Raw genomic sequence first — 15,000 nt, forward strand, 5'->3', positions numbered from 1 at the left:
TCTTTAGTATTTACATGCTGCCGCTGGGTGACATCATACGCAAGTACGGTGTTAGCTTTCACTGTTATGCTGATGACACCCAACTCTACATGCCCCTAAAGCTGACCAACATGCCGGATTGTAGTCAGCTGGAGGCGTGTCTTAATGAAATTAAACAATGGATGTCCGCTAACTTTTTGCAACTCAACGCTAAGAAAACGGAAATGCTGATTATCGGTCCTGCTAGACACCAACATCTATTTAATAATACCACCTTAACATTTGACAACCAAACAATTAAACAAGGAGACTCGGTAAAGAATCTGGGTATTATCTTCGACCCAACTCTCTCGTTTGAGTCACACATTAAGAGTGTTACTAAAACGGCCTTCTTTCATCTCCGTAATATCGCTAAAATTCGTTCCATCTTGTCCACTAGCGACGCTGAGATCATTATTCATGCGTTCGTTACGTCTCGTCTCGATTACTGTAACGTATTATTTTCGGGCCTCCCTATGTCTAGCATTAAAAGATTACAGTTGGTACAAAATGCGGCTGCAAGGCTTTTGACAAAAACAAGAAAGTTTGATCATATTACGCCTATACTTGCTCACTTGCACTGGCTTCCTGTGCACTTAAGATGCGACTTTAAGGTTTTACTACTTACGTATAAAATATTACACGGTTTAGCTCCAGCCTATCTCGCCGATTGTATTGTACCATATGTCCCGACAAGAAATCTGCGTTCAAAGAACTCCGGCTTATTAGTGATTCCCAGAGCCAAAAAAAAGTCTGCGGGCTATAGAGCGTTTTCTATTCGGGCTCCAGTACTCTGGAATGCCCTCCCGGTAACAGTTAGAGATGCTACCTCAGTAGAAGCATTTAAGTCCCATCTTAAAACTCATTTGTATAATCTAGCCTTTAAATAGACCCCCCCTTTTTTAGACCAGTTGATCTGCCGTTTCTTTTCTTCTCTCCTCTTCTCCCCTGTCCCTTGCGAGGGGGAGTTGCATAGGTCCGGTGGCCATGGATGAAGTGCTGGCTGTCCAGAGCCGGGACCCCGGGTGGACCACTAGCCTGTGCATCGGTTGGGGACATCTCTGCGCTGCTGACCCGTCTCCGCTCGGGATGGTTTCCTGTTGGCCCCGCTGTGGACTGGACTCCCGCTGATGTGTTGGATCCACTGTGGACTGGACTTTCACAATGTTATGTCAGACCCACTCGACATCCGTTGCTTTCGGTCTCCCCTAGAGGGGGGGGGTTACCCACATATGCGGTCCTCTCCAAGGTTTCTCATAGTCATTCGCCGACGTCCCACTGGGGTGAGTTTTTCCTTGCCCGTATGTGGGCTCTGTACCGAGGATGTCGTTGTGGCTTGTACAGCCCTTTGAGACACTTGTGATTTAGGGCTATATAAATAAACATTGATTGATTGATTGATTGATATATATATATATATATATATATATATATATATATATATATATATATATATATATATATATATATATATATATATATATATATATATATATATATATATATATTTATTTTTTATTTTTTATTTTTTATTTTTTGAAAGGAATCAGTGTGTGGATATCTGGCTAAATCAAGTTTTTTTCGTAAAGTCCATTGTGGAACATGATCAAGGCTGACAAAACACAGCTTTGCTGTCACGACTCCTGCCAGTTCAAAGATGTCTTCACGCACAACAAACAAGGACTCGCTAATTGTGGCTGGCAGCCATTTTTTTGGTCGACACGCTCCGACTTCGGCAATATTCATTTCCAAATAAGTCTCAACTTTCCGGCAGTCTTGAACACAGCACGGGCTCCAATCAGCGAGACCGGATAAAGACCAGAAGACCTTTTAGAGAAAGGTAAAACTGTGCAGCAAACGTTTCGTTCAATTCCGGATGTGTGTGGTGGTTTTTCCGTGTTATCTGGTCGGCCGAGCACGGCCGCTTTTACCTCGTCCCGAGACTCTGGCTGGGGATGTAAATACTTGGCACGAGTAAATAAGAACAAATGAAAAAGACGAGGCGCAAAATGGAAAGAGCTTTAGTTGAAAAGTGCGACATCAATAACACCCCCCCTAACCCGTCAAGCACATTGTGTCACCCCTAATTCCCTTGATTGTCCGCCTTCTGGGAGTTGGTGGGGGTGTCAAACTGATATTGCGCAGCGTGCACAATAAATCCACCTTGCACAGCGGAGATAAAAGAAAAGGCTGTGTCGCAAATAGTTCAAGACGAGAGGCCAAACAGGTTTGCAGTAGGAGCTGTTCACTCCATGCTCGCTGCTCTGCAGCAATAAATCCACGGAGGTTGCCATCCATCACGCCTTGGTCACAGATTCATCGAGCTGAACTTTAGTGCGCTTTGTGTAAAAGGCTGTCAGTCAGACTCTTGCGTCAGCAATATCAAGTCGCACTTCTCCGCGGGGGGGCTGGAGTACAAGGTGGTGCCGCGTTTTCCAGCTGGAAAAATCAGCCATTTGTCACCGGCGGAAAACGTTTATTTTTTAAAATTGACCTGATTGGTAGAGGAGCTGGCTGTCAGTGTGTTCAGTTTTGGCTGTAATTATTGTTTTATTATCTTATTTTTATAACTGGGTCGAAACCGACCCTAACACCACCAAGGTCATAATTACCACCAAGGTCATAATTTCAACCAGAGCATTTTATAATTTAGTGAAAAAAAAAAAAAAAAAAAAAAATTGTTGAAATAGAGGTTCCTGACAAAGTCAAAAAGCCTTGATGCAGAAAAATAAATTTGTGTGGTTCTTTTATGCATTCAAAAACTAAAACGGGTCGGTGCCGACCCTAACACAAGACGAAGGTTAGTGATTATTTGCAAAACAAAATTAAGTTTCTCAGTGTGAACATTAAAGGCCTACTGAAACCCACTACTACCGACCACGCAGTCTGATAGTTTATATATCAATGATGAAATCTTAACATTATAACACATGCCAATACGGCCGGGTTAACTTATAAAGTGACATTTTAAATTTGCCGCTAAACTTCCGGTTCGAAACGCCTCTGAGGATGACGTATGCGCGTGACGTAGCCCGGCGAACACGGGTATGCCTTCCACATTGAAGCCAATACGAAAAAGCTCTGTTTTCATTTTATAATTTCACAGTATTCTGGACATCTGTGTTCGTGAATCTGTTTCAATCATGTTCATTGCATTATGGAGAAGGAAGCTGAGCAAGCAAAGAAGAAAGTTGTCGGTGCGAAATGGACGTATTTTTCGAACGTAGTCAGCCACAACAGTACACAGCCGGCGCTTCTTTGTTTACATTCCCGAAAGATGCAGTCAAGATGGAAGAACTCGGATAACAGAGACTCTAACCAGGAGGACTTTTGACTTCGATACACAGACGCCTGTAGAGAACTGGGACAACACAGACTCTTACCAGGATTACTTTGATTTGGATGACAAAGACGCAGACGTGCTACTGTGAGTATGCAGCTTTGGCTTCTAAACAATTGATCGCTTGACCGTATGTGCGCAACTTTTTTTTGCGTATGTACGTAACTTTTTAAAAATATATAAGCTTTATGAACCTTGGGTTAGGTTAACGGTCTTTTGGGCTGAGTGATTGTGTGTGTTGATCAGGTGTTTGAATTGTATTGGCGTGTTCTATGGAGCTAGGAGCTAGCAGAGGAGCTAGGAGCTAGCATAACAAACACGCAGGTGTTTTTATGCAGGATTAATTTGTGGCATGTTAAATATAAGCCTGGTTGTGTTGTGGCTAATAGAGTATATATATGTCTTGTGTTTATTTACTGTTGTAGTCATTCCCAGCTGAATATCAGGTCACCCCCGGCTCTCAAAGCATCTTCCCTATCTGAATAGCTTCAACTCCCCACTAGTCCTTCACTTGCACTTTACTCATCCACAAATCTTTCATCCTCGCTCAAATTAATGGGGAAATTGTCACTTTCTCGGTCCGAATCTCTCTCACTTCATGCGGCCATCATTGTAAACAATAGGGAACTGTGCGTATATGTTCAACTGACTACGTCACGCTACTTCCGGTAGGGGCAAGCCTTTTTTTTTATCAGATACCAAAAGTTGCAATCTTTATCGTCGTTGTTCTATACTAAATCCTTTCAGCAAAAATATGGCAATATCGCGAAATGATCAAGTATGACACATAGAATAGATCTGCTATCCCCGTTTAAATAAAAAAAATTCATTTCAGTAGGCCTTTAAATATCTTGTCTTTGCAGTCTATTCAACTGAATATAAGTTGATAAGGATTTGAAAATCATTGTATTCTGTTTTTATTTGCAAATTACACAACGTGCCAACTTCACTGGTTTTGGGTTTTGTACAAGAGGGCGGAAAGCTTTCTCCTCAGAAAGAAGGCGGCAAGTCGGAGCAATAGTAGTTCTCAAGAGCAACGTGAAAGAGCAAAGAAGGGAAATAAGGACGTGGTCTTCAGAAACGGTGGTTAACACAGCTGAGCAATATTAGTCTGGAGGCGGTAGCTGCACGCAGTAAAGTTCCTCTGCAGACTGCAGGCGAGCGTGAATCCATTTTTCATATTTGCCCAGAGGGCAATCGATGATGGGGGTGACGAGACAATAGCACACCCCGAGTGAGCAACAAAAGCTGAGGGAAAAGGAAAGTAGCCCGCTGCCTCGTTCAGGTTCTCTTCAAAGGTCGGGGTTTTTTTTTTTCTCTTTGCACAAGTTCCTTCACAGATCTACCCGGATATTCAGACGCCACCTGAGCCTCCGTTTTTCTTGTTTTGTTATTTTTTCGGTAGTGGCCTCAGATCTACAGAGAGAGACTGGCTGGCTTACACGATAACAACAAAGGCCACTGAAGCGCCGTCATGCACGACTTGTCGAACTCATCTAAGGCACAGAACGCTGCTGGGGAGAGAAATACTAGCCTGGACTCACTTGAACAGTTTTTTTTTTTTTTAATCCAAATACCTTTTTGTAAAGGATTGCGACTCCACACACTTACACAAGAATATTTGTACTATTTTTTGTCCGTTCTTCGGTTTTCAACTTGACGGTGGTAAATAGTCTGTTCAGGTTTGGGACTGAATTGTAATTCCTGTATTAGCATTATTGTGAAGTAATTATATTTATATAGCACTTTTACATAGTGAAAACCAATATCTAAGTTACATTTATAGCAGTGTGGGTGGCACTGGGAGCAGGTGGGTAAAGTGTCTTGCCCAAGGACACAACGGCCAGTGACTAGGATGGCGGAGGCGGGGGTCGAACCTGGAACCTGTGGAGGATGCATATATGTTTAAGAGTTATTTCTTTTTACATAGCCATGTTTAGAAAAGCTAGTACTTTTCCTTTGTATATTCTACCAGTTTCTTTCGACATTTCAGATGCCTGGTTAGTGCCTTCACCCTTGGAATGTGAACTATAGCCCCCACTCTTTTTCCTTATCAGTGTTGCGATGGGGGCTTTCTTTGTGTGCAAGGAGTGGGCTTTTCCGTTTGAATGTCCGATCAACTAGAGTAGCCGATATGAATGTATTGGTTACGATGATCTCCTAAAGCTTTAGTAAAACTTGAAAATATTCCTATTCTGTCTTGATGGTCCTTCTTACTCAGCATATATGTCATCGAAATAACTTGGGATTGACCAGTAACTTAGATTCCCTGGGAGGAAGAGCCGGTCGACGCAACAAGCCTTCAAGTTGCTGGCACGGGCCACTCTACCAACCGAGCTATACCGAGTAACACGTAATTCTGAATGCGCTGCTATTGTTGTTGTTGTATTGTTATGTATGAATACGTGTACTGCCTTTTCTTTTTGCATGTGTAACTTGTGTATATTTTACAGTAAAAAAAGTTCATATTTTAGGTGCGTCCCGATCCGATATTCATATACCGTATTTTCCGGACTATAAGGTGCACTAAAAATCCTTTTCCCCCCCTCAAAACTCGACAGCGCGCCTTATAACCCGGTGCGTCTATGTAAGGAATACGTTTGGTTGAGCTTACCCACCTCGAAGCAATTTTATTTGGTACATGGTGTAATGATAAGTGTGACCAGTAGATGGCAGTCAAACATAAGAGATGCGTGTAGCTGCACCGTTTGATGTGATTCAACATACGAGTGTTATTATGGTGTGTGTATAAGGTAAGACATATTATCTGGCGTATATATTACGTAAAAAAATTACATATTTTAGGTGTGTCCCAATACGATATTCATATATTTTCCGGACTATAAGGTGCACTTAAAATCCTTTTCCCCCCCCTCAAACTCGACAGTGCGCCTTATAACCCGGTGCGCCTAATGTAAGAATGAGTTTCGTCGAGCTTACCCACCTCGAAGCAATTTTATTTGGTACATGGTGTGGCCAGTAGATGGCAGTCAAATATTAGAGATGCGTGTAGGCTGCACCGTTTGATGTGCTTCAACATACGAGTGTTATTATGGTGTGTGTATAAGGTAAGACATATTATCTGGCGTATATTTTACGTAAAAAAAGTACATATTTTTAGGTGTGTCTCGATCAGATATTCATATATCGTATTTTCCGGACTATAAGGCACTCTTAAAATCCTCTTTTTCCCCACAAAACTCCGACAGTGCGCCTTATAACCCGTGCGCCTAATGTAAGGAATAAGTTTGGTGAGCTAACCCACCTTGAAGTAATTTGATTTGGTACTTGGTGTGACCAGTAGATGGCAGTCAAACATAAGAGATGCGTGTAAGCTGCACCGTTTGATGTGATTCACATAGGAGTATTATTGTGGTGTGTGTATAAGGTAAGACATATTATCTGGCGTATATTTTACGTAAAAAAAGTACATATTTTAGGTGCGTCCCAATACGATATTCATATATTTCCGGACTATAAGGTGCACTTAAAATCCTTTTTCCCCCTCAAAACTCGACAGTGCGCCTTATAACCCGGTGCGCCTAATGTAAGGAGTAAGTTTGGTTGAGCTAACCACCTTGAAGTAATTTTATTTGGTACATGGTGTGACCAGTAGATGGCAGTCAAACATAAGAGATGCGTGTAAGCTGCACCGTTTGATGTGATTCAACATAGGAGTATTATTATGGTGTGTGTATAAGGTAAGACATATTATCTGGCGTATATTTTACATAAAAAAGTACATATTTTAGGTGCGTCCCAATACGATATTCATATATTTTCCGGACTATAAGGTGCACTTAAAATCTTTTTTCCCCCCTCAAAACTCGACAGTGCGCCTTATAACCCGGTGCGCCTAATGTAAGGAATAAGTTTGGTTGAGTTAACCCACCTTGAAGCAATTTTATTTGGTACATGTGTGACCAGTAGATGGCAGTCAAACATAAGAGATGCGTGTAGCTGCACCGTTTGATGTGATTCAACATAGGAGTATTATTATGGTGTGTGTATAAGGTAAAACATATTATCTGGCGTATAATTTACGTAAAAAAAGTACATATTTAGGTGTGTCTCGATCCGATATTCATATACCGTATTTCCGGACTATAAGGCACACTTAAAATCCTCTTTTTCCCCACAATACTCGACAGTGCGCCTTATAACCCCGGTGCGCCTAATGTAAGGAATACGTTTGGTTGAGTTTCCCCACCTCGAAGCAATTTATTTGGTACATGGTGTGACCAGTAGATGGCAGTCAAACATAAGAGATGCGTGTAGGCTGCACCGTTTGATGTGATTCAACATAGGAGTATTATTATGGTGTGTGTATAAGGTAAGACATATATCCGACGTTTTGTTTCGTAACATTATGCAAAAGCAACTTTTCTAACCTTCTTATATGTATTTGGGATCTGCATAAATCCTGAAAATTGCACGCGTCCGCCTTTGTAGTCGATAAGCTTCTTCTTTTTCTCTATATTCTTGTTATGTACATTCATCCTCCTCTGTTGCCATTTCTAATATAAAGTAGTGTAAAGTTCTTACTTATATCTGTCAGTAAACTCGCCATGAAAGCGCTAAAACATACCGGTGTAGTGAGTGTACATTATACACCCAAGAACTTTAGTTATTAGAGTTCCGGTTGCAGACGGGTTTTCACGGGTACATTTCCGTGTTGTTGTTTCCGGATGAGGAGATGCTGCTCCGTTATTGATTGAAGTAAAGTCTGAATGTCGTTTCAGTGTTGTAGCTTCACTTTTATTAGATTGGATAGATTATTAGATAGATTTGTGGCGATACCAAGTCAATCATTTACGTTTCGGCCAACACTCGAGGTTCCATTATTGGTATGCAATCGGAACACCCGACAATAGGGATTCATATAGCCCAATTCCTGGGTGGAGCTCGCGTAAGAGTAAGGTGGTGGGGGGGGGGGGGGGGGGGGGGGGGGGGGGGGGGGGGGGGGATTGGTTGGTTAATCATTTTGCAATGCAGTCTGCTGAAAATGATGGAAAGTGCCTTGCGATGTGGTCAAAGTTGGAATTGCCAAAGATATGCGACCACTCTACTGCCATCTGGCGGCTGAATTGGGTAGTGCACCCCCAAAAAAATTAGTTTGCTTGCAATTTCGTTGTACAATGTTCAATGACAATAAGAGATATATTCTATTCTATTCAATTTGTTACGTTTCATGTGTCAAGTAAGCCACAATGAATTAGGTCATTGCTCAAAAGGTTTTAGACGTCTTTAGACCCCGGGAAGGATAGCTAATGTTATTGGGGTTCTCAATCAATTAAACTAAACTTGTCATAATCTGAAGTGAAGTGAATTATATTTATATAGCGCTTTTCTCAAGTGACTCAAAGTGTTTTACATTGTGAACCCAATATCTAAGTTACATTTTTAAACCAGTGTGGGGTGGCACTGGGAGCAGGTGGGTAAAGTGTCTTGCCAAGGACACAACGGCAGTGACTAGGATGGCGGAAGAGGGAATCGAACCTGCAACCCTGAAGTTGCTGGCACGGCCGCTCTACCAACTGAGCTATACGGTGGTGAACCCCAAGATGTAGAGATGGCATGACTTTAATAGGACAACAGGAACCAGGAAACAGGACACAGGGAAAACAATCATCGAGCCCTGACTGGAGGGCGAGGCAGGCATGGTGTGGCCAGGCTGTGAGGCAGGTGTGGCCAGGCTGCCAATCAGCAGCAGGTGAGGGAAACAGCACTCAGGGAGCCAAGCAGGAAATGGAACCAAAATAAGAGCGCTGACAGGAAATAAACACAAACTAAGGAAACACAAACCGACGTGAATGGTCACAAAACTAATCCGTCTTGGATCTCTTTGTTGCTGATTTTTTTGCCACACTCGTTCCCTCCACAACACAACATACCTGTTTTGGTATTTGTGTCATAGCACAACTAGCAGCGTGTTGACAATACCAGTCAATACAAAGTTGTATGTTTTGACCATAGTTTGACCCCGGAACTGATTATTTCATGTGCATTGTTAGTTTTTTTATGGGGACAATGTTTTCCTCTCAAATGAAGAAGTCCTCGGTCTTGACAAGGTGCCGGCGCCCCTTTGCTGTTATCTCCCCACGGCACACACTGCCTTGCAAACATTAGTCCACCCCGCATAGCAAGATGAACTCCCCACCGCACATTTCGCCGCCAAAGTGCGAGTGCTTTTCATCTGAAGGACAGATTGAGGAGGACATCTACCGTCCGGGACCTTGACCGTGACCGAGCATTTGTGTGTTTGTGTGTGTTTGCTGCATTGAAACAAACTTCTTCAGGCTCCATTTAGTCCAGCAGACTGATGTGGAGCTGAGATGGGAGCTTTCAAGACACACACAACTGTGAAAGCTCATTAAAAGGCTGACGCCGAAGCCAAATTTCCTGAGGAACAACGTCTCAGCAAGGCTTAGCTTTTTTGGACGGCTGTTTTTCACGAGCAAAATTACCACTTTGGCACTAAACAGGTTGTCTCATGAGCAGCTGTGAAGTTTAGAAGGTAAGTTGTTCTTGTTTTTTTTTATAGAGCAACCTTGTCTGAAAGGTATTTGGCCAACTTTGAGGAAAGTCACAAGTTGAACTCCACTTTCACCTTGAATCATAAAGTCAATGTCGTGAAGACTACCACTTTTTATACCTTTTTACTTCCTTTCCAGAGACATTGAACTGCACAGACAACAAATAGTGTAAGGACCCGTTTACACTAAGCTGAATAAGGTTATCCAGGGTAAATCACACCTAACCTTATCCGTATCCACACACAACAATGCCACCGTTTAAGACCCCCGCACCCATCCGTCCGCCGGCGCAACGCAACCTAGTACGCATGCGTGGAAAATGCGCACGTCATAGTCACCTCTAGTGTTGCTTTGTGTGCACGTTCTTACATTTAACTTGTAGGATAGGATAGGATAGGATAGGATAGGATAGTGTGACGACCTGGACGCATGGTGATGCGGGGGCTCGTTCTCCCAGGAATGCAGATCGGGCTTCGGACACGGCGTGCAGGTAAGAAATTATTTATTTAAGAAATAAATTATACTGGAACAAACAAAAACGTGCTCATAGCACGGAAGGCAAAAACTAAAGGAGCTAGCGTGGGAGCTAGAAGGTAAAAAGGAGCCTAGCGTGGAAGCTAGCAGGTTCAGTGCAGGAAACAAAAGTCGTCATCTGTTGTATGAAAACAAACTAGGAAGCCAGACCGACTCACTGGCAAGGCAGGCTAAAATAATGTCAGTGATGACTAACAGGTGCGCGTCCGGAAACACACGCGGCAGGTGAAAACAATAAGCAGCCATGGCAACAAACTCAGGTGCACAAACAGGCACTCAAGGAGTCCAAAACTAACAGAAAACACAAGTGCCTCGAAAACGTAAACAGAAATATGATCCGGGCAGCGGATCATAACAGTACCCCCCCCCCCCTTAAGGGACAGATTCCAGATGTCCCCTGGAAAAACTAAAACCACCAACTACAAGACAGTTCAAGAGTCAAGGGAGGGCAGAGGGAGGACTTGGCAGAAGGTCGCCAGGCCACGTGTCCCCGAATCCACCGGGGACGAGTCAGGTGGCGGTGGTGAATGTAACGCCGCTGCCGCAGGCGAGGCGGGCAACCACGGAACGGCCACATTCGTGGCCGCCCAGAAGGTGGGCGTGAGTGGCGCCAGAAGTTCAGCAGCTGGAGAGTTATATGGCAACGTCCTGGGCGTCGCTGCTGTTTGCGCCACTGGCGTCCATTCACTGACCTCTGAGAGAGCTGCTTGCGCAGCCGGACCACTCGAAGTTACTGTGACGACCTGGGCGCATGGTGATGCGGGGGCTCGTTCTCCCTTCGGACACAGCGTGCAGGTAAGAAATTATTTATTTAAGAAATTATTATGTTACTGTTATGATCCGGGCAGCGGATCATAACAGGATAGGTCTTTATTGTCATTGCACAAGTACAACAAAACTTTGTTTTCAGCACAAACCCGTTCAAGATTAGACAAACAAACAGTGTACAGGTTACAGAACAGGAACGCTGATGGGTCGCCGCACGGCGCCCCGTAAAAGATGGGAAAAAGTTAAAGCGCTGGGGAAGGATGAGTAAAAAAATACAATCTAGACTGGGTTCTTGAGGGGGCCCAGTCTGGAGTGGGAAAAAACCTCCATAGCAAAGCACATATACATATTACAACGTACATCTCGAGATATCTAGCAACAGGGGGGAGGGAGTGCAGGGTCATGGTGGCAGGCCGCAGCTCTCAGGCGCTGCCCTTCCGTCCATCACCCCTATGGGATTTGCGTCGAGGGCGTTGGATTGACTGAACAATATCTAGTCTTGTGGTATTTCAATTAACTGGAATCCAGTGGGCTGTGGGGCCCTATTGTAGTGAATCACACCTGAGCCATCATAAATTAATCAAATCTTTATTAGACACGTAAACAATGTGATAAATAATATTTTACGTCCATCAATCTAGGGATGTAGATATTCTGGTCAGGACACTCCTCACTCTTTTGCCTTCACCTTCATTGTCCATTCCTTTTTGGTGACTTTATATACTCTGGACCGAAACGTTGAGTCTGCGACATACATGGCGGACATTAACTGATACAGTCTGCTTTGCCAGTCTAAATGTATTCGCCGTTTTCCGTAGTCTTCCCTCGACGGCCAGGTAATACTAAGCACATGCTACTTTTTTTTATCACATCCGTGGGAGCCCGCATTCTCGTTGACTCTCCTTCGACAAATTGACGGAAGTTTTTCGCTAAGTAGAATCATGGCTGACCTGGACATTGGAAAGTTTTCTTGCCGTCTGAGATGTGTAGTATCCCAAATAGCTGCAATCGCTTTCTCTTAAGGCCTATGGACACTACATCAACACACCCAAGACAATGGGCATATACACACACCCCCTCCCCCACCCCACGCCTTCACCACCGCTTGATTACCCTCCGGGGTGATGGACGGCTGGCAGCGTTTCATGGCAGCAGTCGACCTCCAGGGTTCCAACTCCCCCCCCCTCCCCCCTCTGTTGCGAGTTGTCGTGATTATATGTAACATGTTTATGTGTGCATGGCATGGAGGTTTTTTCCCACTCCAGACTAGGCTTCCTTAGGAGCCCAGTCTAGATTGTATTTTTTTACTCATCTTCTTCCCCAGCGTTTTACCTTTTCCCCACCTTTTGCGGTGCGCCTCGTGGCGACCCATCAGCATTCCTGTTCTGTAACCCTGTACACTGTTTGTTTGTCTAAAAAACAAACTAGACAGCACACTGAGAGTGCAATCTCCCAATAGTAAAAATGTCCTCAGTCCAGATGGTGATTGGGATCTGCCCCAAAGTGCTTTACAGGAAATTAAAAAATGGCAAAAATTAAAAAAAATTCTAATCAAAATCAGAAAATACAATCATAAAAACAAACAGACTTAATTAAAATTACAACCAATCAAGGAGTTCAGATAAAATACTTTCAGTTGTCATAGGCACAATTAAATAGGTTGAGGCCCGCCTCACATTTACAGGAAGAACTGGAATTCAGTTTTTACCATGTTTGGTTCTGACTCTAGGCACCAGCAGGAGACCAACTCCCCGAGGTTCTCAGAGCTGGAGACGGTTCAAATGTCTCTGACACGAGACCATGACAAAACTTGTAACACAAGGAGAGCTGTTTTAAAGTCTATTCTCTGGGCAACAGGAAGCCAGTGCCGTGACTGGACTAATATGGTCGTATTTCCTGGTTCTAGTCAGAACTCGAGCAGCAGCATTTTTGAATGTACACTATATTGCCAAAAGTATTTGGCCACCCATCCAAATGATGAGAATCAGGTGTCCTAATCACTTGGCCCGGTGTATAAAATCAAGCACTTAGGCATGGAGACTGTTTCTACAAACATTTGTGAAAGAAAGGGCCGCTCTCAGTGATTTCCAGCGTTGAACCGTCAAAGGATGCCACCTGCTCAACAAATCCAGTCGTGAAATTTCCCCGCTCCTAAATATTCCAAAGTCAACTGTCGGCTTTATTATAAGAAAATTGAAGATTTTGGGAGCAACAGCAACCCAGCCACCAAGTGGTAGGCCACGTAAACTGACAGAGAGGGGTCAGCGGATGCTGAAGCGCATAGTGCCAAGACTTTCTGCACAGTCAGTTGCCACAGATCTCCAAACTTCACATGACCTTCCAATTAGCCCATGTACACAGTACGCAGAAATGAGTTTCCATGGCCGAGCAGCTTAATCTAAGCAAGTCCAATGCAAAGCGTGGGATGCAGTGGTGTAAAGCACGTCGCCACTGGACTCTAGAGCAGTGGAGCCACCTTCTCTAGAGTGATGAATTAAGTTTTTCCATCTGGCAATCTGATGGACAAGTCTGGGTTTTGAGGTTGCCAGGAGAACGCTACATTTCGGACGGCATTGGTGGAGGAGGAATTATGGTGTCGGGTTGTTTTTCGGGAGTTGGGCTTGGCCCCTTAGTTCCAGTGAAAGGAACTTTGAATGCTCCAGGCTACCAAAACATTTTGGAAAATTCCAATGCTCCCAACCGTGTGGGAACAGTTTGGAGCGGGCCCCTTCCTCTTCCAAAGCAAAGTCCATAAAGACATGGATGACGGAGTCTGGTGTGGATGAACTTGACTGGCCTGCACAGAGTCCTGACCTGAACCCGATAGAACCCCTGTTAGAATAATCATGCATATATATTATCACACAACTTTAGTATGCTTAAAGTCCGTTGCTATAGTTATTAGCTATTGTGCTTAAGTTAGACTTTTGTATCTGTGCAAGGACAAAACTTCTTGTCTGAGGGGTGGCCTCAGCCGCAGATGTTATCTTTGTTTTAGCCCGCTAACAGCCATGGACTTCAAGGACCTCAACGAAGACAAGACGACAGCGGAGACAAGGCGAAATCACAAGGCCACATTCCGTCACGTATTTTGCGTACACGACCTGCTTTGCATAATATATGTGACCACTCCTTTTAGAGGCGGCCTCAGTGATGTTGACTGTGGAACTCCTCAATAAATAGAGGGACGCGGGAGCTGAACCTTAGCGCGTAGGGCGAGACTGTGACTCAGTGCGCAGCTCCATGCGTTATCCTCATGAGCTAAATTGAACTCTGTCTCTGCATGGTTCCTTGCTTCTTGTCTGATTAATAGGTGTCATCACTGTTTGAACCTGACACCCCTTTGGGATGAATTAGAACGGAGAATGAGAGCCAGGCCTTCTCGACCCACATCAGTGTGTGACCTCACCAATGGAAGAATGGTGGAAAATTCCTATCAAGACACCCCGCAGCTTTGTGGACAGCCTAGCCAGAAGAGTTGAAGCTGTAATAGCTGCAAAAGGTTCATCATATTGAACCCTATGGGTTAGGACTTTAAGTTCATATGTGAGTCAAGGCAGGTGGCCATCGAGAGAAGAATGCACTAGCGACCCGATAAGTCCCAAAGACAAGGAGATGATTTAGTATTACCTGTTCACCCCTACTCCTTAATGCTGTAGTCACCAGCAGGATTCTCACAGGAATGAGGCAAAAACTTCAGCCACTTACCGAGCCAGTGTTCGCCGGTGATCTTCCCGAATCCCTCGCGGTAGGACTCCCAGGCCCTGAAGAAGTTAACCGAGCCGTTCTCCCGGCGCTGGATCA

At 44.1% G+C, this 15,000-nt stretch overlaps 1 protein-coding gene across 2 annotated transcripts in view; it reads right to left on the reverse strand.

The window, feature by feature from the left end:
- The window catches only part of fibcd1b (fibrinogen C domain containing 1b), a 404,668-nt gene that overhangs the window by 124,661 nt on the left and 265,007 nt on the right, over positions 1-15,000 (reverse strand). For both annotated transcript variants that reach the window (XM_062057018.1, XM_062057017.1), the window contains one exon: positions 14,905-15,000. This exon is cut by the window's right edge and continues 1 nt beyond it. In XM_062057018.1, the coding sequence (XP_061913002.1) occupies positions 14,905-15,000 (96 nt within the window). The remainder of the gene's footprint in view (positions 1-14,904) is intronic.

This window comes from Entelurus aequoreus, linkage group LG08, assembly GCF_033978785.1.
Source record: "Entelurus aequoreus isolate RoL-2023_Sb linkage group LG08, RoL_Eaeq_v1.1, whole genome shotgun sequence".
Taxonomy (NCBI): domain Eukaryota; kingdom Metazoa; phylum Chordata; class Actinopteri; order Syngnathiformes; family Syngnathidae; genus Entelurus; species Entelurus aequoreus.